The sequence below is a fragment of the Pistacia vera genome, unplaced genomic scaffold (assembly GCF_008641045.1).
Source record: "Pistacia vera cultivar Batoury unplaced genomic scaffold, PisVer_v2 Contig147, whole genome shotgun sequence".
Classification (NCBI taxonomy): domain Eukaryota; kingdom Viridiplantae; phylum Streptophyta; class Magnoliopsida; order Sapindales; family Anacardiaceae; genus Pistacia; species Pistacia vera.
The window spans coordinates 103,157-130,336 of NW_022195543.1; the positions used below are offsets into that span (position 1 = coordinate 103,157).

The 27,180-nt window shown below is 35.7% G+C and overlaps 1 protein-coding gene and 1 pseudogene across 1 annotated transcript; both read left to right on the plus strand.

Moving 5' to 3' along the window:
* The first annotated feature begins 2,583 nt into the window (after window positions 1–2,583).
* Window positions 2,584–4,882, plus strand: LOC116124029. The gene is made up of 2 exons (XM_031409745.1): window positions 2,584–2,723; window positions 3,934–4,882. The coding sequence occupies exons 1-2, from the start codon at window positions 2,584–2,586 to the stop codon at window positions 4,880–4,882; spliced, it is 1,089 nt and encodes a 362-aa protein (XP_031265605.1).
* A 3,299-nt stretch (window positions 4,883–8,181) lies between these two features.
* On the plus strand, window positions 8,182–21,152 carry LOC116124030 (annotated as a pseudogene).
* The last annotated feature ends 6,028 nt before the right edge of the window (window positions 21,153–27,180 follow it).

The window sequence follows — 27,180 nt, forward strand, 5'->3', positions numbered from 1 at the left end:
TTGTGTAAAGTTTGAACTCCGAGACAAAAGTTTTGTGGGTTAGTTTTCTTGAACATGTTAATTTTGTTGCCTTGAGGCAATTTAGTTGTGTTACTTGAACCAGTAAGGGGTGTTTTATCCCATGAATTCCTTAGAATTTGTTGGATTATTTATCCAGTAAGTCTACTTTTCATGGTTGACGATATGCTTTACGTTTTAGTTTGGCCCAGTGCTAATTTTAAAATTAAGTGGGGATATAAAGGCTGTTTTAGGGCTTAATGTGAATAGTAGTTATGTACTAAGCCAGCGGAGTACCATTTCGGTCGATGGGCAAAGGTTTGAGGATACTAATGGTAAATCCTTAACTCTGCATCACTATTTTAAAAACCGGATTGGATCGGTCGGTTCAACCGGTTGGACTGTGAACCGTCACGTGTCCGTTGGTTCACTCTCAAAACCAATAAGCATTAAACCGTTTTAAACCGGTTAAAAACCGGATAATTACTAAACCGTCGGTCCAGTTGAAAAACCGGTCCAATTAACAACCTAAATCCTAAACGCGATGCAGTCTTCTCACGCCCCTTCTCGTCTCTTCAATCTTCAATCTTCAGTTCTTCTCTTTCTCTCCGTTTTCCTCACGAAAATTTCTAAGCAAACTTTCTATTCTTTGCGAAAATTGTAGCGGTTTCAGCTATGTCTCTTGTCTCTCTGAAATCCCACCCAAATCGCGTTTGAACTCTGTGAAATCGAGCGCTCTTCCTCCTTCCCGGAAATCGATCGCAGCTCCTTCCTCGCTGGAAATCACGGCGATAGCTTCATTTGTTGCCGATAGCTCCATTCCTCGATCCAGGTACGCCATTCCTCGCTTCCTTACATTTTTAGTCTGAAATTGTTAGGGTTCTTTTGTGTTGAATGAGCAATTGATTTGGGGCTTTTTGCTGGGGTCTTTCTCATTGTAATCGTGGCAGATTTGTGAGAGGGTTGCGTTTCATTCTTGAGGCTAGGATAGATCTCTAATTTCTTGCAGGTTTTAGAGAGTTATTGAGTGATTAGGCTTGGTTTAAGTATTGCTCTGTTTCGGCAGATTGAGTGTGTAATTCTTGGTTTTTGATTTCTTGAATCTGTTTGGTGTTGGATTGATTTATGTATTGGATTGACAGTAATTGTGTCATATCATTTTGTTATTTCCCATCTCCATTGCTATCAAACATTTGAAAACATTTTTGTTAAATTCACATATCGATGTGGGGTTCATTCATGCATGCATGGGAAAGTTTGATGTGTTTTATATTGAAGAGAAATGGAGGAGATGATGATGGAAGGATTCTTAGGGATTAAGACGGTTGAAATTTGATATGTATAGTTAGTGATATATTAATTTGATCTCCTATTGTTAGGGTCTGAAGCTGCTGAAGGCCTCAATGGAATGCCGCAATGTTTTACCAGTGTTTTCTTGGCCAATAGAGTGGTTAATATACTTCATGCAGTGAGGCTTCTTGATTTATCTGGACTATTTTGAAGCCATTCGATACTAAAAGCTACCTCTGTTTTTGTTTTCTTTTAATGTTTTTGGGTTATGAACTCTTCAGTGTGCTCATCTTTTGTGTTTCTAGTATATCATCCGAGTAACTTATGCTATGTAATTTTGATGGATTTTCGAATTGCTCTGGATGGTAATATAAGGATTTAGATCAGTTGAACTGCCTAGATGATGTTAATGTATATACTAATAATACTACTGATGTTAGTAAAGCTAAATCAATGATGATGTTAATGTAAAGTGCTTTTACATTTCTTTTTAAGGGTGTGCTATTTATTTTATAGTAAAACATTTGTACATTATAGGGTCAAACAATTTATTACTATACAAACTAATTTATTACTATACCATCATGATGTGTGATGATGTCACTGGTTCAATCAGCGGTCTAACCGGTTGAACCGTGACCCGACCATCAAAACGGTTTGCCCTCCGGTCCGGTTTTTAAAACAATGCGCTGCCTGCCTCACTCTACATTGATGGGTCCTTGAATTCTGATAAACTCGGATGCACTGTTTTAAAAACCAAACCAAACCGGACCGGCAGGTCCAACCTCAAAATGGTAAATCCTTAACTCTGCATGCCTCACTCTACATTGATGGGTCCTTGAATTCTGATAAACTTGGATGCACTGTTTTAAAAACCAAACCAAACCGGACCGGCCGGTCCAACCAGTTGGACCGCCTTGAATTCTGATAAACTCTGATGCACTGTTTTAAAAACCAAACCAAACCGGACCGGCTGGTCCAACCGGTTGGACCGGGAACCGGTCACGTGTCTGGTGCGAGTGAACCTCAAAACCGCTATTATATATTGAGCTGCTTTAAACCGGTTGAAAACTGGATAATATCAATTTGGACCGGTAGAAAAACCGGTCCACATATTAAAAATCCCTAATACGCGACGCAGTCACGTAGCCTTTTCTCATCTTCTTCTCTTTCAGTTTTTCTCATGAAAATTTCTCAGCAAACACTCTGTTCTTTGCGAAAATTCTCACGGTTTCGGCTCTGTCTTCTGTTCTCTCTGAAATCCCACCCAAATCGCATCTGAACTCTCTAAAATCGATGACGACATCTTCCTCCGTCGTCAGAATTCGACGACATCTTCCTCCCTCTCTAGAAATCGACGACGACAGCTCCGTTCCTCGCTGGAAATTGACGGCGACAGCTCCATTCGTCGACGACAGCTCCATTCCTCCATCCAGGTAACACCATTCCTCGCTCCCTTTACATTTAAGTTAACACCCTTTACATTTTTCAATCTGTTGCACTATCCAAATCTGTTGAGTCATGGAAGTTAAAATGAGTTGAGTTGAGTCTCACCAGGTTCACAACTCGTATTGTAATGCTAGGTTTTTATTATCAATCTTACCATTCTGTTCAGTTATTTTCGGTCATTAGTAACAAATTTTTTAAGTAAAACTGACAATCTATCATGATAGATTTTTTTATTTTATTTTTTATGATCAAGTTGTTCAATCAATTTAGAGGCATGTCAATTAATTCTGTAAATCCTAAAATCAGTTGTTAAGAGCTCCGATGAATACTTTATTAGCAATGGACGATTGGTGGTGGATTTGATTTTCTTGGTGTTCAATAATTGGCCCCCAACATTATTAAAAAAAAATGACGAGACAATTATCTTTTCGTATAAACAAAGTGGATGGAGTCTTACGTTATTGTTATGAATGATTACCAAAAAGCAAATTAAGTGGAAATTAAGCAATTAAATATTGGTCTAGTTATCTTATATTCCTCGATCCAGGTAATATGGGTCATTTTCAGATTGAAAAATGAAAATGCTTCCATGGCAACTATTAACTCCCCCGCTTCAAAGACCACAGCCCAGTAGTGTCATTAAACACAAAGACTTGGAATTTGTACCACAATAGATTTGACTGCTCATTTTAATTTAATACACCATCCAAATGCATTTATGTGAATCAATGACATCCATTCAAATGAATGAATCAGTCAGTTTTTAACTAATTTTCCGTTTTCATTTGGATTAACATTCATTCTACCAGGCCATACATACACATAACACAAATGTTATCTTGTTGTATTTTGTTTTTACTGTTTCACAAAATTCAAATGCAAACACAAATGCGTGATTATGTGATTCTTTTGTTTGCAATTTTATTGTGTGATAGGTAGATAAATATTAAAAATAGACAATGACAATATCTGGCTTTGGGTCTTCTTCACAATCTAGTAGAGGCAGGACTGATATAACATGGGTACATATTATTGAAGGTATAGATCTAAATGGAAGGAAGACATTAAGATATCTTCACTGTGGGAAAGTAATTAGAGGAGGAGGTATTTTTAGAATGAAACAACATCTAGCAGGAATAAAGGGGAATATTGGTGCTTGTAAAAAAGTTCATTTTGATGTTCAATACTCCATGAGAGAACACTAAAAGACATTGGGATAAAGAATAAAGAGAAGGCTGATTCTAGTAAGTATAATACTCCCTACGGTGCTCCCGTACATGAATTTGAGGGAGACATGTTAAATGAAGATAGTGAAGAGTTTCGTCCATCAGGAATTCACATAAATGAAGGTAGGTTTGGCAGTAAAAAACAAAGTACAATGCTAGACAAATCAAAGAGAAACAAATCTATTGGGGTTGGTGACTATTTTGCTCCAAGGACAATTGGTGGATCTCAACCATCAATTAGGAGCTGTTTAGTTAGAAAAGATGCGACGTGGAGAGCAGACATGACTTTTGGAAGATTCTTTTATGATGATTGCATCCCAATTAATGCTGTAAATTCAATTTATCTTCAGCCCTTGATGAATGCTATAACTGCAATAGGGCATGGGTATAAACACCCAAATTATCATGCTTTGCGTGTCAATTTGTTAAGAGATGCTAAGAAGGAAGTGCAGCTTCTTGTTGATAGTTACAGAAAGATTTGGAAAAATGTTGGATGTACCTTAATGGCTGATGGTTGGACTGATAATTCACATAGGTCATTGATCAATTTTATGGTGTATTGTCCTAAGGGAGTTTGTTTTGTGAAATCAGTTGATGCTTCAGATGTTGTGAAGGATGCTGGGACATTGTTGAAGATGTTTGAGGAGGTAGCTTTATGGATTGAACCAAATGGTATTGTCCATTTTGTCTTAGACAATGGATCCAATTATAAAGCTGCTGGAAGAATATTGTCTGAGAAATATCTGAGTATTACTTGGTCACCCTGTGCAGCACATAGTATAAATTTGGTGTTAAAAGACATAGTTGAGATGGATCACATAGTTTATCTTGCGAGACGTGCTTCTAAGGTGACGAAGTTTATATATAATCATACATTTTTGATAGCTCGGTTGAGGAAAAGACAGGTAATATACCTTTAGCTCGTGCTCTTGTCAATTCATAACATAATATGCATTTTTTATAATTGACTAACATCTATTATTTATCAATTGAACAAGGTTGGAAAGAAATTATTCGTCTGGGTGCAACCCGTTTTGCTACAACTTTCATTGCAATGAGAAGCATTCATGAGCACAAACATGACTTGCAAGCCATGGTGACAGATAGATCATTTGTCGATTGTCGATATGCAAAAAGTAATACAGACAAATATATTATTGACATAATTATGGATAACGATTTTTGGGATGATATGGATAAGATATCCAAAGTTGTGAGTCCATTGATGCGCTTGTTGAGGATTGTTGACTCAGATGAGAAGCCAGCAATAGGATATGTGTATGATGGCATGTACAGAGCGAAAAATGCAATTAAGAAGTTGTTTAAGAATAAAAAGAAATTGTACAAGCCTTATACACGAATCATTAAGCTACGTTGGGATAGGACGTTGCGTCGTGATATCCATGCTGCGGCTTATTATTTGAATCTTGCCTTTAAATATGACGAAAAATCTTTTTGCCTCAAGCCAAAAGTCATGAGTGGTTTCCTTGATACTATCGACAGTAAAGCAAGTGCTTTCAATTTGAACAAGAAAGGTTAATGGAAGAGAGTAGATTATATTCAAATCGGGAGGAAAGCTTTTCTCGCGGGCTTGCTCTTGAAACCGCCAAAACCACACGTCCTGGTACGTAATAGTTATAAAATTTATAAGTTCTTTTGTTTTTTAAGTCCAATTTATTTATTATATTTAATTTTCAAGTAGATGAATGGTGGAGATCATTTGGGTATAGTACTCCAAATTTGCAAAAGTTTGCAATAAAAATTCTTAGCCAAACTTCAAGCTCTTCGGGATGTGAACGAAATTGGAGTGTTTTTTAGCGCATACATACTAAAAAGAGGAATAGATTGGAGCATCAAAGGTTGAATGATCATGTTTTCGTTTACTATAACTTGTGTTTGCAAAACAGGTATAAAACATTGTCAATTACTCAATTATGCATCACTCTTATTGTTATTATCTATTATTTTCCTTGATATTTTAGTTGTCATGCTTTTAATATTTTTTTATGGTATTTTAGGAAGTGTTACAAGAGAATAAGTTTGGATCCTATTGATTATGAAAGTATTGACAAAACTGAAGGTTGGATAGTTGACGATGAAGAGGAGGAGGAGGTCAATGAACTTAATTATGAGGAGTTGGAACAAATGTTATATGAAGAATGATCTATTCCTATTGGAGTTGCTGATCACCCTTCTTTTTATGATTCAACCGATGGTTCAGAAAGTTGGTTTCAATTATTTAAACAACTCAGTATCTATTTAAATTAAATTACAAGTTTTAACTTATGATTTCTATTTTTTACTGAAATTTGCGAAGATGGTGGTGATGGTTATGATGATGATGATGGTGATGATAGTGATGAATTTTGATGCTAGTGTGTCAAGCTCAATCAACATGGAGACGGATCAAAGAAAAAATATTTGCATCAAATGTTTTGTTATTAATTATTATGCATTTTGTCATTTGATATGTAAATACAACATCATGTTTGGATTTGGACTTTGAATTATTGTTAAATACTTAAATTGTGTTAGGATTGTTGTTGAATTTGAACTCTGAATCATGTTGGACAGTAATTAAGTTGTTATTGTCTTATTGAAAAATAGAAATCTTAAAAAAAAAAAATTGTTTTTTTTAAAAATGTGTTGACGTCATCATGATGTGCGATGACGTCACCGGTCCAACCAGTTGGACCGATTGAATCGTGACTCGACCATCAAATCGGGTTGCCCTCTGGTCCGATTTTTAAAACAATGTTCGGATGTCTCTTCATCATTATCGAAAAATTGTTATGAAACAAGATCTATTTAATGGAATGATGATTCATAATAACATTGAAAATAAAAAAGTACAAACTAAGGATAAAGATTTTCAATCTTACAAAATTTGTTCTTACGGCCCACAGTTTGCAAATGGACTAGTGAGACTTGTTTATGAGTTGATCAATTACGATGTGATTGACATGACTTATTTATGAGTTGATCAATTGCGAATTATCACATCGAAACTGTGAGATAAAATTTGTAAGATTGGATTATAATTGTAGAATTATTCATTAAATAATGGGACATTGAGGTTTAGGATTCTTTCGGCCAATTTCAGCCTATTAATCATGACTATCTAATCTTTATGGATAGTAAGGGAGAATGCTAATCTAACTAATAATTCTATGGAGTGTTTACACACTTTGTCTAGTGCATCCTAGCATTTTCCTCTTTTTCTTACTACCTTTATTAATGGAACACTATGTTTTATCAATTGAATGCATTGTTTTAAAACTCGGACGGGGGGGCAACCCATTTTGTTGCCCGGGTCACGGGTCAACCGGTCCAACCGGTTGGACCGATGATGTTAGCTACAATTTTATTTTTAAAAAATTATTGTTAATCCCTTAAATTTTAATATATTACAAAAATTCTCCTAAAAAAGTTTAATTAGTCCCTAAAATTTGTATTTATTAAAAAAATGCTCCCAATTTATCCCTAAATTTTGACATATCTCCAAAACACTCCTATAAAGTTACTCATTAACCCTTATAATTTTGAAATATTACAAAAAATCCCTTAAGACCTGCACCGGACCGGAGAAGTTGCCGAGTCCCGGTCGAACCGGCTGGTCCAGTTTTTAAAATAGAGATTGAATGTTGAAACTTGAAAGTTTAAATTTTTTAATTTCCCATCTGTGCTGTATCTGTAACTCCAAATTCTAAGATGCTTCCCAAGCAATCGGGCATATGTATCATGTAAATAAAACATCGTTCTCTAATTAGAACATTTTGATATTCATAATCATACATACTCACGGTTAGACTTATTACATTGGACTAAAATAATATTTTACAATCTAGATCCTATGGTTGTATATAAATTTATGTTATGTTCAGTGTTGTTATTGCTAGGATTCCCGCAAATTTTAATTGATTCATTGGGTAAATAAAGGTTGAAAATTTATCAATTTTATTAATTTTTATACATTTCATAAAATCTACATTATAAAAAAATAATTAATTGGTTATATAAACAATAAAAAGTTATCCTATTAATTATTTAAAAATTAAATTACAATCCAACGTAGATTAATTGAATTGAGAATTCTATGAAGCCACTGCCCTACCTACGACATCAAGTAAACCAGTTCTTTTACGCCACGGACACGACATGTATCGGAGGCTCAGAAGCTGGTATTTTTCAAACCTAAGGGACCTTTTCATAATTTGGTCTGTTAAACCAGAGGGAGTTAGCTGTATTTACCAAACTAATTTATACTGCAACTGAAAATCTCAACCCAGCAGTCCAATTCGACATGTCGAGGGCTTCAGCTTCAGTAGATGATTCAACTAATTTCTCTCGTACTTTCAAGTACTTATTAGGTAATTGTTACACTAATGTTCTTCTTCTCTGGCTTTTCGGTAACTAATTTTTTATTTCACATTGATTAGCTACACAGATCCTGTCAAGGGGAATTCCATTTATATTCAATTCATGGATCGTCAGGCACCTTACGGCAGAGGCCTACGCTGTAACAATTCCATTTCCTTTCTCTTCTTCTTTTTTCCATTTTATATTTCTTTTCATAAGTTTTTGTGGTGATTTTTTAATTTTTAATTCTTCTTTTGTTTTTTGTTTGTTCATAAATGCAGCTGTACGCAGTTCAGTTCCATCTTTTTGTCACGTGCGTATTGTTTCTCAGTCGAGAGGGATTCCGGCGAGCCTGCCTGCGTGCTGACATTAAGTGGTACTTGTACTTATTTGTTTACTGCGGTTGGTTTCGTAATTATCATTTACTTTGTAAACTACTTGATTTTGCTCTCAAAGGTTTAGTTTTGTTTTCCTTTAATTTAATGTAGGCGATCAAATTAAAATTTTAACAAGTGGTCCAATGTAAGACATTTAAAATTTTCATTTCTTTTTTGTCTGTATCATGCTGATTTTGATGAATGCCAAACCCATTAATAGCATTTTCCTGAGATAAAGTTTGATTTAGAGGGGAAAACTCTTGGGTTATGTCTGTATGATAAGTTTGCATGCTTTTAATTTTGTTTTACTTGTGATTGAGGACTTCAAGTTTTTATCTTATGATATTCTGGCTGTACAATCTTTTTACTCCTATATGCCATGTATTTATAATGTAGGGATGGTGCCTCAAGGGAAGCAAATGCCGCAAAACTAGTGAAAGTGGCATGGTTAACTCTCCCCCTTGGCATAGTAATAACAGTTGCTGCGTGTTCTCTAGTCTTTTGGTGGCAAGGATTAAGTTATTCAAATCCATATGCGCAAGCTATCTTGATTAATGGTATTGTTTTAAGTCTTTCTAGTACCATGTTCTCGCTGTATGTGTTCACTTTGTGAGAGTGACTAACTCAAAATGAAAAAAATAAGTCTGATCTTTTTGGATATATTTGTCTGAAGCTGGTCAGCTGCTGTTATCTTCTTTGGGAAATCATGATGTTCCCCATTGTGTTTCTGGAAGTTGAAATTACAAATAGAAGTCTACAGTATTTAGGGAACACTAGAAGAGTACTGAAAAAGTAACATAAATCTAAGGATGTGATAGAAAATGTTGGTGTGTGGTTTGACATTTGTAAGTGATGAGATAAACTTTAAGATGGTCAGGTCTGTCACATGAAGATCCATCGGAGGAATCAGTGGAGCAAGAAAGTTAACTTAGCTGCATACCTGTTTAGATAAGGATGTGAATTCACAAATCAATGGCTAGCAGCAAGGTTAATGTTAGATGATATTCATTGTTTAAATGCTCATTGTCCTTAAGCAGGTTCCTGATCTTTACTCTCTCTCATGCTTCCCCTTTTCCCTGCTGAGGCTTCCTCCCATCCTCCCCTTTGTCCATTCCCACCGAACTTAATAACTCACTATTACAATCATTATATACCTTAGCCTTTGTTACTTTTTCAGCTTCCGTTTTAATCCACATGCATGTTTGAAGTTATTGGGAACCTAGATATAGACCAGCTGCATGAGTTTTTCTTGGTAAGTCTGACTATTAGATGTTATTGAGCTTTTGAAATTTTGGGTTAGTAAAAATAACAAGGTGCATCAGAGAATCTGGGAAACCAGGGGCAGCATGCTTTATGATAAAATTATGTGAGCAACTATGTGGAGTCAATCTTATACTGACTTTATTATCTCAGTTAATTTTTCTATTTGATATTCCTTTTTTTCTCATTATTTTATTTATGGAATCAGTTGATTTTATATGGCAGGTTGTGCATGCATATTGGAACTATTTGCTGAACCCTTGTATATCCTTTCTCAAAACTTGCTTCTTCTCAAACTCCGGTTAATGGTTGAAACTGTGGCAACACTTTCACGTTGTGTGACAATGTACATTCTCATTGTCAAGCAGGTTGACATGGTAAAGGCTTTTAAGACTATGTCTTCAATTTGGATGCATACATGTCATCACCCTGCTTAATGGAACTAACCAGACTCTGCATCTTGATAACTTATTAATGCTTAATGGGTTGATTATTATCTAATTTTAAGATGTTTCTCTGATGTTGTTCTGATATCAATTTCCCTTTTGCTAAGTTCACTTGGTATAGCTGTTCCTGTGTTCCATTACTTGCTGGCATGCTGCTAATTCCCTAGGTTCTACCCCTTTACGAACATGAACTAGTGTTATATGCAGATGAATTGCTTGCTAGCTTTTATTTTTCCTCTCTTTTCTTGCACATGTGGATAATTCTTGTAATTAAGGATATATCTTTTCATCTGGAAAACTTTCTAAAACATAACTTCAGGACTTGGTGGAAGCTTCCTGTATCCTGTAATTTTAATTAAGCTTATGTTAGAATAGTCTTTTTGGAGACATCCTGTATTTTAAAGACATGTAGAAACCTTCTTGGGTTATTCTTATTTTTTTGGAAATAACTAAGGTTTTCTTTTCTAAGTTTGATTATTGCTTCTCACTATCAGTATACTTCTTAATTCTTACAGGAGAAGGAGATTGTTTTTGCATTGTCACAAGTTGCATATGGCGCTTGCTTATTCCTAGGTTACTGGGGCTATTTTCTTCTTTCTCGTGCATTTAGAACTTCTGAGCTTTTCCCTTTCAGGTACAGATCCTTTGTGTTGGACTCCTTATTCTCTTTGGTGATGAAAATGCTTGGATTGTGTATCCCTCCTGCCCCTTCAACAAAGTAATAGTAGCTTTATGTTGTATGTATCAAATATCATATTATTTGGATATCTGCAACTATGTCAGCCATAAACTTACTTTTTTTATTTTTTTTTATTTATCTAGTAACCTTTAATTTTTTAGTTCTATATATCTTATAAATACAAAGTTTGGCAAGCAGAATGAGCATAATAACAATATAAAGTCCAACAGCTGGTTAAGAGGACTGCTGCAAATCTCACTTTAAAGGTTAAACTTCCCATGCATAAGGAAACCATAATATTTTCAGTTGGCATCTGATAGGACCTGTCCTGCAAAAACACCAGCAATACCACATAATATACCACAACACACAACCAGTCACTCACAATCAACAATAAAATGCCCAGTTCTATTAATATCTGCACAGAACACTACAACTAGAACAATACTTCCAGTAGCCTTGCTCTATCAGTACTCACTAAGCAAATGTACTAAATAAACACAGAAAGTGCAATAAAAGAAATGGTACTAAGGCTGACTTCGAGGGTCAGTCACCTCCCAGAATACTGACTTCGAGGGTCAGCTGCCTCCCTGCCAAATTAACAATTTTCTGCTTGATTCCTCTTTTTCTCTCCTCCCCTTTTTATTCATTCCTGGCACCTGTACTTCAACCGAATTCCTATTTTTGCTCCTGTCAAGCCATCTGTCCTCTCTAACAAACTCCAACCTTTTTACTTATTCCTCTACTGTTTTACCCTCTTGCCCTTCCTATGGTATACCAGTCCTGGGTTGTTCTCAATACCCTCCCCAAGGAGAGCCACCTTGTCCTCAAGGTGGAAAGAAGGAAATTGGTGGTGGATACGTCGAAATCTTCCCATGTGTCTTCGTAGGACGGTAATCCCTTCCATTGAATCAACACCTCCCACTGCCCTTCAGGAGTTTTCGTTTCTTGAGGACTGCCTCAGGTTCTAGTTGTAGAATTAAATCCTCGGTGAGGGCTCCGGTAAAGGTTGGCTATTGGGGATTGAAATGTTGCTTTCTTCAGTTGAGAGACATGAAAAACGTTGTGAATACGGGCGGACGAAGGTAGTTCCAGCCTGTTGCCACGGCCCAATTTTATCGGTAATTACAAACGACCGTAAAACGCTGGGCTCAACTTTTCATTGTACGCCGTGCTAAGGAACGTAATGTGTATGGTTGTAATTTCAAATAGACAGATTCACCAACTTCAAAGGTAACCTCTCGGCGATGGCGATTAGCATACAACTTCATGCGGTTTTGAGCTTTGAGAATATTGGCTTTTACCTCCTCAATAATGTGGTCTCTTTGCTGAAGTTGCTGATCAATTTCTTCCACAGTGACATCCGTCTGCATAGCGTAACACTGTTGGAGGTTCACGGCCGTAAAGGGCTTTAAATGGACTCATGCCAGCGAGCTATGATAGGTGGTATTGAACCAAAATTCTGCCCAGGGTACCCATTTTGGCACTGTTGCGGTGGCTATTAACAAAACATCTGAGGTATGTCTCTAAGCCGGTTTACCACTTCTGTTTGACCGTCTGTCTGCGGATGGTAGGCCGAATCATGAGTAAATGGGTTCCCGACTGTTTGAATAATTCAGTCCAAAAGTTACTCATGAATATTCTATCTCTATCTGAAACAATGCTGCGGGGAAATCCATGTAACCTGACTACTTCTTTTATAAACAGATCCGCGACCACCTTGCCGTGTATGGGTGTTTAAGAGTGTAAAATGGCTGTATTTGGTCAACGATCAACCACAACCAGAATAGTGTCAACCCCATTTGCTTTGGGCAGCCCCATAATGAAATCCATGGAGATATCCTCCCACACCTGGTAGGGAATTGGTAACGGCTGAAGCAGTCCTGCGGGACTTAGTGCATCGTATTTATTTTGTTGACAGACAGCGCAAGCAGCCACAATTCCTTGATATCTTTCTTCATCCCTCCCAAACACCACATTCGAGAGCCGCTTATATGTCCGAAAAAATCCCGAATGGCCTCCAATAGGGGAAGTATAAATTTCTAGCAGTATTCTCTGATGTGAGGCCCCGATTTAGGGAGTACTAACCTGTTATGATACAATATGGTGTCCCCTATCTGAAATGGGAGTGGCTGTGCGTCAATCAGGAGTTGTTGTATTATTCCCCCAACCTGTCATCCTGCTGGACTGCATCTTCTAAACTGTCTAGCCGGAAAAACAACCCACGACAAAGCATGATGCTCAATCGTATCAGGCATTCGGGAAAGAGCGTCTGCTGCTTTATTTTGCGGTCCTGGCTTATATTGGATACTGAAATCAAGTCCCAACGTTTGATAACCACTTTTGCTGACATTCACTTAATAGTTTCTGGTCGGTTAAGAATGGAGACTCCGCTGTCTGTGTTCGGATAACAAAATGCCTTCCCAAGAGGTGAGACGCCACTTTGCACAGCCAATACTACGCCATTAATTCCCGCTCATGAGTGATTTCAGTTTAGACTTGAGAGATAACCCTTTGCTGAGAAATGCGATCGGCCGTCCTTCTTGCATCAACCCGCCCCTAATCCGCTGCCTGAACACATCAGTCTCTATAATAAATTCCTGGGTAAAATTTGGCATCCGTAGGACAGGAACACTGGTCATGATCCTTTTCAACCCTCAAAAGCTTGTTGAGCTGCTGTGTTCCTACAAAAGAATCTTTCTTAACAGCCAGTGAGAGGTAGAGCTATTTTACCATAATCTCGCCAAAGCGACGGTAGTATCCTGTGATCAAGAAACCTCTGAGTGCCCTATCTTCGGTTCTGGCCATTTAGTTATGCTGTCAATTTTTGATGGATCTACGGCACACCCTTACGGAGATTTGTGTCCCAAATATTCCATCTGGAGCTGCCCAAACTGACATTTCTTTTGATTGACCACCAGCTGATTCTCCCCAATACCTACAAAATAATGTTTAAATGCTTCGCATGTTCGGCCATCTCCCGGCTGTAAATCAGTATATCTCGAAGAAGACCAATAAAATTTTCTTAAGTATGGTCTGAATACGTCATTCATGACTGCCTGAAAGTTGCTGGTGGCTTGGTAAGGCCAAAAGGCATCACAAGGAATTCATAGTGCCCTTCGTGTGTTCGAAAAGCAGTCTTGTGGGTGTCTTCGGGTTTCCATCGAATCTGGTGATATTCCGAGTTCAAATCAGTTTAGAAAACACCGTTGCTCCTTCTAACTCATCAAACAGTTCATCGATTGCGGGAATCGGAAATTATCCGGATTGCACTTTGTTACTGCCCGATGTCACACAGAATCGCCATCCTCCATCTTTCTTTTTCACCAATAAAACAGGACTGGAGAACGGACTAATGCTACTTTTTTATAATCCCTGAAGTTAACATTCCTTGACAATGCGCTCTATCTCGTTTTTTCTGGTAATAAGGGTACCGATATGGCCTGAGGTTCGTGTTGTGTCTCCCGCACTAACTGGATCTATGATTTGATCTGACCGGTGGTAACCCGGAAGTGGCTCGAAGACTCTGCTAAACTTTCCTAAAACCTCCAGCGTCTGTCATCGATGTTCCCCATCTGCTCACACTGAGTCTGTATCTGCCCAAATTCTATCAAACCGCCCTAGCCCATTCTGCAGTGCTTTAATCATGGCCTTGAGGGAAACCATTGTCTTGCTAAGAGACAGGTCCCCACACAAGACACCTGTCTGGTTTCCCACGTGAATTCACTCGTTTGTTTCCTCCAATCCGTAACAGTCTCGCCTAAAGTCTCAAAGCCACGCATACCTAGGACTACGTCCGCACGCTCATATCAAATGGGAAGAAATTTTGAACAATCGTTACTCCTGGTAACTCATACATACATCCCGACTTTCTCCTTCGCATCGCACACTATACCCGTCCCTACTCTAACCCCGAAAGACTGAGTCCCCACCATTGGAATGCCCAACTGTTCCACCACCGTTGAACTAATAAAATTGTGGGAAGCCCCTATCAACCAAACAATCACTTCCTTACCTTGGATCCTTCCTTTAAGCTTCATTGTTTTCAGCCCCTGGATCCCCACCACTGAACAGAGAGAGTTCCACCTGTTCCTGCTGTGCTCAGATATCGCTTCAACAGTATCTCCACGCCAATCGGATCTGGTCATCTTCCTCTCGTCAATCAAGATGATCTGAAACTGTTTTTCCCCGCATCGGTGCCCAATCGAATACTTCCCATCGCACCTGAAACAAATCCCTTTTTCTCGTTTTCGTTGGATCTCTGCATCTGTCATCACGAAGGGAAAATCTCGCTGGGACTTCTGACGTTCTGACGGCCGGAAAGACGTCGACGAATGGTCGCGAGCTGGAAAATTCATCGAAGATCCTCGCATGGAGGATTCTGGTAACGACGATTGAAACGAGATGTGGCGTCTTTTAGGGATTCAACGTAGTTGGGAAATTTGGGATTATTTGAGTTGGGTTCAAATCGGGTCGGGTGGTGCTGATTAGTTGGGTTGGGTTCAAATCGGGTTCGCATCCTGGATCCTGGATTGTTGGCCCATAAGATATACCCGGCCCAGCTGTGCGTAAGGCTTATATGATCCCGTTTGGGCTTCTTCTAAAGCCCGATTTCTGTCTTCAATTCGTGGGCTAATTCCATGATTTGGATTATGAGTTTGGTTGGGCTAATCTGACTCAGCCCGTATCTCCACCTTCAGCCCTTCACAAAGCAGCCTGTAGTATTTCATCTTCTCCCCACCAACAGCGCTGCCACCGCTTCAACTGGCGACGGAACTCCATGACTGAACCATTTGTTTGTCTGCCATTAAAGATTCGTAAGGGTTGAGTTCTTGTGACCCACTAAAACGCTGCAGTAGTGCCAGCTTAAACATGGCCCCGAGCTTGCCGGAGTTCTGGATTCCGTCCACTGAAACCAATTTATAGCTTCCCTCCATGCAAATGGCTGCCGCTGTTAACTTCCCTTCCTCCGATATCCCTTGAGGTTAAAGTAGCGTTCAACCCTGAAGATCCATCCGTACGGATCTTCGCCAGAAATATGGGCATTTCCAACTTCGTCCCCCCATTTCACTGCGGCTTGACGCATCGTTCCCAGACCCACTGCTCCGTTTGGGTTTCCTTCTTGGTGAGACTGTATATTCTCTCTGCTACCGTATCTCAGCCCTGCCAGCTTCTTCCTCGCTTTCCGTCGCACCCAAGACTGCAACTCCACTAGCATCTCTGATTGTACCCATTTCAACCCCCAACTTCGTAATCTCTCTCTCAACATTATCCATTCTTGAATCCGTCCTTGTCAAGACCATTACCCAGACGACAGTGCTCTGATACCATTGTAGGACCTGTCCTGCAAAAACACCAGCATACCACAGAATATACCACAACACACAACCAGTCACTCACAATCAACAATAAATGCCCAGTTCTATTAATATCTGCACAGAACACTACAACTAGAACAATACTTCCAGTAGCCTTGCTCTATCGTACTCACTAACAAATGTACTAAATAAACACAGAAAGTGCAATAAAAGAAATGGTACTAAGGCTGACTTCGAGGGTCAGTCACCTCCCAGAATACTGACTTCGAGGGTCAGCTGCCTCCCTGCCAAATTAACAATTTTCTGCTTTATTCCCTTTTTCTCTCCTCCCCTTTTTATTCATTCCTGGCACCTTTTGTACTTCTAACCGAATTCCTTTTTGCTCCTGTCAAGCCATCTGTCCTCTCTAACAAACTCCACCTTTTTACTTATCCTCTACTGTTTTACCCTCTTGCCTTCCTATGGTATACCAGTCCTCTGGTTGTTCATCAGCATCATCATGCTCACTGTTGTGGGCATCACTTTTCACTTCAAAACCAGTCAAATTGCCATGTTTTTTCAGGCAAAAGAATTCACAAAATGTAAACCTAGTATCATCTGACAATCAATTTGCTAGCCTCAACCAAGTATTTGCTCCAACCTATTCTATTTCTAATTGTATTTATGATATATAATAATCATGCTATCTCTTAGATTTGCGTGCATAGTTCACCTTCAATTTTTTGCCAAAGTTGCTCATCTATGGTTTTCTTAATTATTTACTCACTACTTGCTTTGTTATCTAATATTGTTATCCACATATTTGGATAAATGACACTGTTACAGGCTAGGAAATATTATGAGTTATGATCACAGCTCTCAAAATGTGTACACTGTTTACCCTTCAATCCTTTCGAAAGTTCTCCTTCAAGAGGAGAAAGATGGTCCTTGATGGTTCGATACACCATATATCAGGCTGTATATGGACTTGTAGATAAGTTAGGTAAGTGGCAGTCCAAGCATTTTGCATTATAGAATTACTGTGAATAACCTTGTTATCAGGATAGACTGTTTACTTGAAACAGTGTACTGATTTTTTATCTTTTCTACTTTGTTAAGAAATGTAATCATTATTGCATACTTTACTCTTAAGAGCATTTTTATGGTATGTTTTGTTGCAATCCAGGGAGCTTAGTGGTGAGAATGGTGTTTCTTCCTTTCGAAGAAAGTTCATATGCTACATTTGCCAGGTCTGCATCAGGTTTATTTCTCTCCTTTATGCTGCATGGTTTTTCTTATTTTAATAACATGTATATGTTTGTGTGTGCATGTATTTTAATTTTTTAATTCTGTTTTATAGCAGTTTGTTTATTAGATAAACAATATCTTTGCTAGTAGATGATATAGGTTTGCAAACTCAAGTTAGTTTTTTAATTTTATGACTGGAATTACCTTAGTTTTTGTCTAGCTGTGAACCAGTATAATGCTCCCAAGAATGTGGATTATTCTCCCAAAGAATTGTTATGTGCTTCTGATGTAGTCTCACACATAGCAGAGAATAAATGATGGACTTTTTTATGTGCTCTATTATTTGTGAAAATGTTTAAAACTGATAGCTGTTCTTTGTTATGAGATATGGCATCTTACTGTGATGTTGGTCAACCAAATTTGATGTGCATGAGACAGTCTGTATTGTAATGAGTTAATATATGTTTTGGTGGTTCATTATTATATCTTGATGATATTTTATTGTTTCTTAAATGTATTTGGTTTTCTTTTGTACTTTTTTTCATTGATATCTTAGCATGTATATACAGACTTCAAATAAGTTTGACCCTCTTAAAGAATGTTGTCATTTAAGCCCATACTTTCGAATGTTAAATTTGTTTTCTGTCTCTGTATTGAAAATAATTCATTTTATCCATCTAATTCTTTGGGAGTGTGTGGCGGTACAACTTTATAAATGATGCAAGTTTCAAATTTTTTAAGATTTATCATTTTACGAGCAATATTGCAGAAAAGCAAAAAAATTGGTAGTAGCCTTATGGGGACCTGAAGCTTGTTTTTTTAATTGGTAATTCTTACTTGGCTCAGATCCTTTCTTCATTTATCAATTTATTTTTATGGGGGTGGGTGGGTCTTGGCTTCACCAGTAGTGTAATTAGGTATGGAGAAACATATTTCATGTGAACTTTAGTCTGGCCCATTCTTCATTGCTGTCACTATTTCATATTTCATCTCCTTGCCTTCTGGCCAATGCGACGTTATCTTTTTCTTGATTAACATCTCATAATCTTGCTGACTGCATGTTCTCTTGGAATGAAAGTGTGCAAAATAGTTTTATGCTTCCATGAAATACCGCTGAGGCTTGTAGACTGGAAGGGCAAAAAGTGAAAATAAAAGAGGAAAGAGAATCAACTTACTCCTGTAATGAGACCTGCCTATTTTTAAACCTTATCTACAAGTTGTGGAAGGTCAATTCACTTTGTTCCAACTTTTTTTAGTTGCTGTGTCTCCTAATTCTTTGAAATTATGTTGGATAGGACCAATTTGCCTGTGAATCTCCTGGGAGGGTATATGTACTGAAATGGTTCTCTTTTTTTGTTATCAGTATTCCTGGTCTCATGCTAATATTTCATATACGTAGGCTTATATTCATGGCATTTGGCCCAGTTACTCGTACTCTCTATCAGATTTTGTATGGTCAGAATTGGAGTGATGGAGAACATCTTTAGCTCTTAAATACTATTGTCTAATTATTGTTTTGGCTATGAACGGTTAGTAAACTTTTTAATTACTTATCAGTTCTGTTGCATTACTATATTTATCTGTATTTGTTGCTTGTATACAAATAAAACTGTGTATGATGCTGCCCACCATTTTGTTTCATTTTTTTTCACGCGCATTTTGTTATTACTAGTTATATGTCAAAGAGAAGTGCTGCAGTATCTCAATCTGAAGGTTACATTGATAATCCATGATCAGCTCTTAATGACAATTGATATCTCATGACAAACAATTATCAGTTCTTTGTTAATACAAACATCTGTACTGCTGTACCCTTAGATAATTGTTGCAGAAACTTAGTCTTTCAGTCATCAATTTGGTTATGCACCAACGTCATTGATTTTGGTTGACAATATGATGTGAAGTGATGGCAAAATATCTTACAACTGTGCCTTCAGACACTGGTTCCAGAATATGATATTTGCTTTGGTTTTGCATCAGGAACTTCTGAAGCATTTCTACATGCAGTTGCCACAGAGGACCAAATCAAACGCTCAAATGATTCGTTGCTTGTATTTTCTGTGATATACATTATTACCAATGTCCTACTAATACAGTCAGCTGGTGCAGTTGGTTTAATTCTGGCAAATTCTATAAGTATCCTTTCACCGTAGCCATCATGTACTCTTATGTTTCTCGGTCTAGTTATAAAACCAAATTAATCTCGTCTTAAATTTATAGGCATTAGGGTGGTGATATTATTATGGTCATGGTTGATCCCTGATTCCCAGACCAATAATTGTCATTATCAGTGAGATTATGGATGTTTAGATTAGAACTCTACTGCTATTTGGTTTCTTGACTGTTGTAAAGATATGTCTCTGAGGATCATCTACTCTGCTGTATTTATCAAGCATTATTTCCAGGTATGCTTCTTATTATATAATTCTGTCAGGCTTGGCTACTGATATCAACCTTAGATTGAATGATTTTATTTTCCATTACCACAGGATTCTTCCTTGTTTTCCTTCCGCCGCTGCTTGCCTTCAGGTTGGCCGATTCTGTTGTTTTCAGGTGTAATTACTCTCCTTTCTGAGAAAATATTTCTGGATCGGCAAAATTTCTGGCCAACCTTCTTAATTCATTTTTCCATTGGGTTAACTTGCTTCTGCATCTCATCCATTGTAATGTAAGTATATTCTTGTCTTGTTAGTCCTTTTAAAGTTATTATTACTTCTAAATTCAGCTGTTTATTCGAGTATCCTTGGTTTTATTGTCATTACTTGTAATGATATTCATTCTTTCCTTGTTATGCTGAAATATAATCATAATAAAAACCTTTGTTTCTTTGATCAATAGATATCGCAGTGAGAGGACTTTTATCAACAAAATTATCCGTTTCCGCAATCACTTGGACTGAAGAATTCAGAATAGCAACATCACTTTTATTTTTGGCTATTTATATTTAAATATATACATTACAGAATGACTTTTGAATCAGCCGGTCCCACGAAGACGAGGCAGCTGAGAGCCATTATTTTTTCCTGGATGGAACACATCAAACTGCTTAGCGAAGGAATGATAGAGCTGATGTATTGGAAAAAGTTATACCCGCCAGAAATTCAAATTGTTTAGGAGTGGTAAGAACTAAGAACTAGAAGAAAGGTAATGAATAGTATATTGACAACACCTGTTTCATGCCCACTGACAGTATTGCTTTTGTGATTCAAACATTATCTTGAGTTCAGTATCTCACTAGGATTTTGTCTTATGATTGTGAATAGTGATTCAGAGCCTTTTTTTTTTTTTTTTCTTTCTTTTCTGGGTTAGCTATCATCTTTATGAGGAATATTCTTGGGTGTTTTACTCCGGAAAAGCTAAGAAATATGGGTGTAATATCTGGTATCCACAACTTTTAGACCATAAAATTCAAACATAAAAAGCCGCTTTTCTCTTCATGCCAACTGAAACTTAGTGCTCATGCTCCATAGTCATCTAAGGAGTGAGTGAGAGATCTGGACCTGAAACATGTAAATATTTAGCTATGATGAAGCAACCACTTTGGTTTATTCAAAGATTTCTGGGTCATCTTATTTCATTTCCTAGAATTATCAAAGCAAACAATTTTCGAATATTTTTTAGTTAATGATTTGGGTTTATTTTTTGCGCCCTCTTGATGTAAATATGTAATTGTTAAATCAAAAACCTCCCTATTAGTATTTAGGGGGTTTTTTGTGATAATTTTAAATGGTTTTATGAAATTTTCTAGAGGATTTTTTTGGTAATTTTAGGGATTCTTTTTGTTAGGCGTTTGATTTATACATTATTTAGAAGGTTGATAAATTAACAATAAAGATAGGTTGATAAATCTTTTTTACTAATTTTTTCTCATAAATGTAACGTGACATCTCGTAATTGGTCAGGTAGAATCTATTATTGGGTAGGTGAGACTCATTATAAGCTGATCAATTATTAGTTATCACGCGTTTGTAAGAAAAAATTAATGAGAAGGGTTTGAGAGCGTAATTATTACCCACAAATTAACCCTCCAATTATGCATATACAAAGTATTTTGGGAGAGGCTCTGAAGCTATCTAGTTCGATCAAAGTGAAATGGGCCTTGCCAGGATTATTTAATTCGTCAATTTTGACAGCATTGCAAAGGGTAATTTCAAGCTTCACTAGTTTTTGTAGATAGATTTTAGAAAGAATTAATTTAAAGATTTAATATAAAGAGAAAATGGTTAGTTGGTAGAAGAAGTAAACGTTAAACAGTCATAATAGCAAATTATAATGGCCCCAATATCATGAGCAAAAAGTAACTTTACTTTATTTCTTTTCCAAACGTTGCTTATGATTAAACCCCCCAGAATTGATATACGTATTTGAGAAGAAAAATTTGAAGCTTGAAATGAAGAAGGAAGGAAAAGCAAACATAAAAGAAGAATTGTGATGATTCATAGGAAGGGCACGGGTGAGTGATTGTCACTCCATCCATCTCCATGAAAATGATACACAGCAAAGCAACAACAGGAATTGGTAATTATAAGGTTTGAAAGGTTGAGAAAGAAAAAGTGATTGCAAAAAGAGACACCCAAAAAAAAAAAAAAAAATCAAACTTATGATTAAGATATAGACTAGGGTATATATTAGAGTTTAAGGCCAAGTATCCAAGTTAAAACCATTCATTGTAAAGTGGCTTCCATTTTCTAAAACAAAATCATTATAGGTTTTGAGTTTTAATTTCCTTAAGAGATTGGATTCTTGCTGTCTTTTTATTCTATATACACCCATTAATCATAATTTATTAAACAACTTGTCGTGGAAGAAAGAACTCTAGAATCAATACCTTTTGAAATTGGATTGAAAACATGTTTTGCTGGGTTTATCTATACGTCATCAAAGTGTTTTTTTCTTTTTTTCTTTTTGTGATCGATGTGTTTAAACCAGCTTGCGCACACCCTAATTAATCCATCGGAATCTTGAAGTTGACGACCAGGTAAGCCCTTCAGTGACCCACCCCTATTAGGGCCTGAAACCTCTTTTTACTCATTTACTATCATGTTATCTAGTGATGGTTAAGTCAGCAAAGCTTATTAATGCTATAAGTATTTTTATAATTAGTTTAGATTGTTTGATTGCATTTCAAAAGTGCTCATAGATTTTAAATATGTTATTATACGTCTCTCCAACAAGCTCTTTTTAAGCTTTTTTTAAAGTGTTGAAATTTCAAAAATAAGTTAAATAACTATTATATTTTATAGATTTTATTTGATTAATTTTTGTAATATTAAAACCCTTTTTGGTAAGTTAATAATATGAAGCTCTTTTAACGTTCTCTTAACTAAATTACTAACAAAATTTTCACAAAAACTCTATTCGAAGAAGTTATATACCAAATGGACCCTAATTTAAAGTAATGTTTGATTGAAATAAATAAAAGGTTTTAGAGGGTTTCAAAGTATTTGAATTTTTTATTTGAAAATACATTTACGAAGGAAGTACCATTGAAGATTATAATGAATCTGAATTATCGGAGAATTTGATTTTGTCAACAATTTGTTAGTGAAATCAAATGATTTATTTGTCTGCTTTACCCCGAATAGGAATTATTTTTAAACTAATTATGAGAAGGTTCACAGATTCTCTTTGTTTAATCTAACAAAAGTCTCCATTTTACCTCTAGAAATTCTTTTTATTCCTAATTAAGAGGATGTCTCTCTTCAAAAGAATAAATAAATAAATAGCCAATTAAAGCAGTGTTTGTTTTTAGTCTGATCAAGACTTGTTGACAAAAACTTTGAGAAGTTTTTTATACATCCTCAAAATTCCCACAAAAATAAAAAAAAAAAATTAAAGAAGAGAAAATCCAAGAAAGTTCACAAGTTCATGATTATAAACATTTACGAGAAACCTCCAACTCTTCAACCTAGTTTTTTTTTTTATCATCCTGATTCATATAACCAACCCAAATTTATGCTGATTTTAAGTTGGTCTCAAGTTTCAAGACATAAACATAAATACATACAAGAAGACAATTTAAAAGAAGAGCTCGTATATAAAGAGTCATTAGATTTTAGAATATAAACATTAATGTTACTAAATTAGTATTTTTTTTATTTTTTTATGATCAGGGATATCCGAACCAGCTTATGCGATTTCAACAAATCTCTCGAAACCCTATAACTATTGACCAAGTAAGAGTTATAGTGACCATCCTTATTAGTAATCGAGGAAGACTCGAACTCAAGAATTCAAGAATCTCTATCGAACCACTCGACTACTTAGGAGTTGGTTAATTAGTATTAATTTATGTAGTTGGTTGGTTTTATCTGTTATCTTTAACAAAGCAAAACTGTAATTAGGGGAAGTTCCCAAAACTATAAGACCTATTGGTGAACTTTATGTATGGATGGTTTTGTTTGGAAGGTCTAAATCATTTGGTTGTCTTGTTCATATATATATATATATATATATGTTAATTGAAGCATCTTTTTCCTTATCCTTACCAAACACCAAGTGATGATAGAACATGGCACTCGTCATTATGAATCTGGGTCCCCAAATCCTTTCATTATCTTGTTAAAATCTCTAATCCCGCAAACATCCAAGCACGATTAAACCTTTCAAATTTGTGATTATTGTAATTTGTTGAATTAATATTTAGTTCTAATCACATGAGTGGAATTTTATCGTCTCTTTTAACTTTATAATTCCCTTCTTCATTTGTATATTTTTATATAAAACAAACCTCCCTTAGCCAGTAACTTTGTTTTTGGTTTGGTAATTTATATAATCTCAATTGTAATCAAACAAAATCTGTACGTTTTTCAGAATATATATTAAACACATGCAGTCACATTAATTCTTATCCCATCTTAATAACAGTGAGATGATGCTTATATTGATCAAACACATCAAATTACACTAAATGGGTTCAAGAAGCACCCCTCCCATTTTTATGGTAAAACCCCAAAAGAGAATGCTGCCAACCAACACTGTTATCTTTTTTTTTTTGGTTTCTTCCCTATCTCTCTCTTTTTTTTTTTCGACATCCCTTTTTCCACACCCTTGTTTTTCCCCGCCCGTTCTTTCCACCCCTTTGCCCTCCCCCGCAACATTCCATTCAGTGCACACGCCCCACCCCCATCTTACCTAACCCACCAAACAGATACAAGAATTTGGATTATAATATAAAAGGTCTAAGTAAGTCTTGACTTAGGAGGGAGGTCTCACATGCCCATTTCACTCGCCTTCAAACACTAATTATTTTGTTCTCCACTAACATTAATCAGACATACATTTTTTATATATAAAAAAGAAAAGCTAAAGCTTTATTGATGAGAAAGAGAGAGGGAGAGAGAAGTCAAATATTGAGAGTGGCAAGATGGAAGTAACAGGTGATGTTGTTTTGTGCAGAAAGAATGAAGGTGGGCACCACTTGTGTTTTTAAGTAAGCAATCTTTGTTTTCCAGTATCTTCATTCTTTCATCATTCTCTTGTGGAACCCTTCTTCTCCTTTTGTCTTTCCATTACACCCATTTGGATATCTACCTTTTCTTTTTTCCTGCTTTAATTATATTTTATGTATTTTTTACATTACTTCTAACTTAAGTAAACAATTCCTTCTTTCACGCTTCTTTTTCATCAGGAATTTTCAGGAAGAAACCATGTTGATTGATAATAATCTGGTTATATCGTAGTAATGAAAGAACATGCAGACGACCAAAACTGGCAAGCGATAATACTACGAAGTCTCTTAACTTACTTGAAGTATAGAAGTATGAAGGTAGAGGTAGAGGTAGAGGTAGCTCTCTCTGATCCATCGCTTAGGAAGAATAAGAATAATATAATGGATGTCTATCAATGTCACTGCATGTTATCTAGGCAAATAAAAGAAAGGCTTCCACTGCTACTCCCTCCACTGTTTCTTCTTTTGTCTCTTCAATGGAGACTTTTTTCAATTTATGTGCCATTCTTATTTACTTAATTCACTCAGCTTTTTATTTGAATTTTCTATTCACTGTATTCAGCTTTCTTCATCTGAAACCTGAGATTATTGATTGGATTTACTGCTTGCATGGCCCAGAAATATATAACTGAAAATGAAGGTAAAATGAAATAGTAATTGACAATGAGTTGAATAAATTTTAATTAAAAAAGAAAAAAATATTATTTTACGATTATTAACATGTATTCCCAATATTTTTTGTAGAAAAAATCTATTTATCATTTAGGGTATTGGAATATTTAATATTCAATTTTCTATTTATAAAACCAATCTATAAGAATAATTAATACAAATAAATTGTTATAAGGTTTTATTATAATAACATGGTTAGTTTTTAATTGAATTAAATCATCAAAATTAAGAAACATTTCAACATCCCCATAGGGAGAACAATATTTTTCCACCCTTGGTAGGTTTGTTATTTTTTCGTTAATATTTTACTGAAAAGATGAAATACACAATAATTTGATTTATAAATTTTTATTTTTTTAATTAACCAAAAGTAACTATTAAAAAGTCAAAAAGAAAAAATAGTTAATCCCACCTAAAAAGTTAGAATAGAAGTATATAATTGTTTAAAATTAAATGACCTAATATTTATTTTATAACTTCATCAATATCACATCACTATTATTCAATAATCTACTAAATTATAATGTTTCATAATATAATGATTTTCATTTTTACTAATTAATATAGAAAATCAATATTCCTATTAATTAATAAACAAAAGAAAAATAATCTTTAATTTGAACTAATAAATATTAGTAAAGATTTGACTTAATTAAATTTTAATTTATATAAACTAATTAAGAAATAAATTGTTTAAAGGTATTTATCATTTCAATCAATATATAACAGAAAACACTAACAGTGTCTGACGAAGGTAAGAAAGAGTCATTTTGAAACTTGAATGTGGGAAAGTATTGTTTCACCAAACCTGGGTGGGAAAATGTTGTTCTCCTCCCCATAATATAGAAACTCCTATCAAAATAGTAAAGATGAACCAATTAATAGCCAGGGTAGAAATTTTTTTTTTTTTTTTGGTGTGGCCCAGCTTGCATAGGGTAGATAGTCAATGTCGAGAGCAGTTGAAGGAGCTATTTGTGAAGTGAAATTTTGTAGTTAAAAACAGAAGAGGAAGAAATATAGTCAAGAAATAATAAAAGGGGTAAATTGTATATTTTTAAATCTTAGGGAGTCTATAAATTTCACAAAAAACAAGGGCAAAACTAATATAAATTGCATACAGTGGATGTTTCATCCACCTAATCACGATTGTATAATTTGTAACCACCAAAACACAGTGCAAATATTGAAAATCAAATAATTATGACCTCACCTTGCGTTACTGTATGGTGTATTTGAATGTTTAGTTACGATTATTATGTTAATTCGTTTTTAATTTGAACGTAACAAAGGTGCGTTGTTTTAATATTTTGGATGTATTTTTTAAAGTAGAGTTAGGTAGTAATAGAAGTATGATTTAAAATTAACAAAAACACCCCCTGTGTTGTTGATTCACTAAACCTCTGTAATAAAGATATTAAAAATATTAAAAC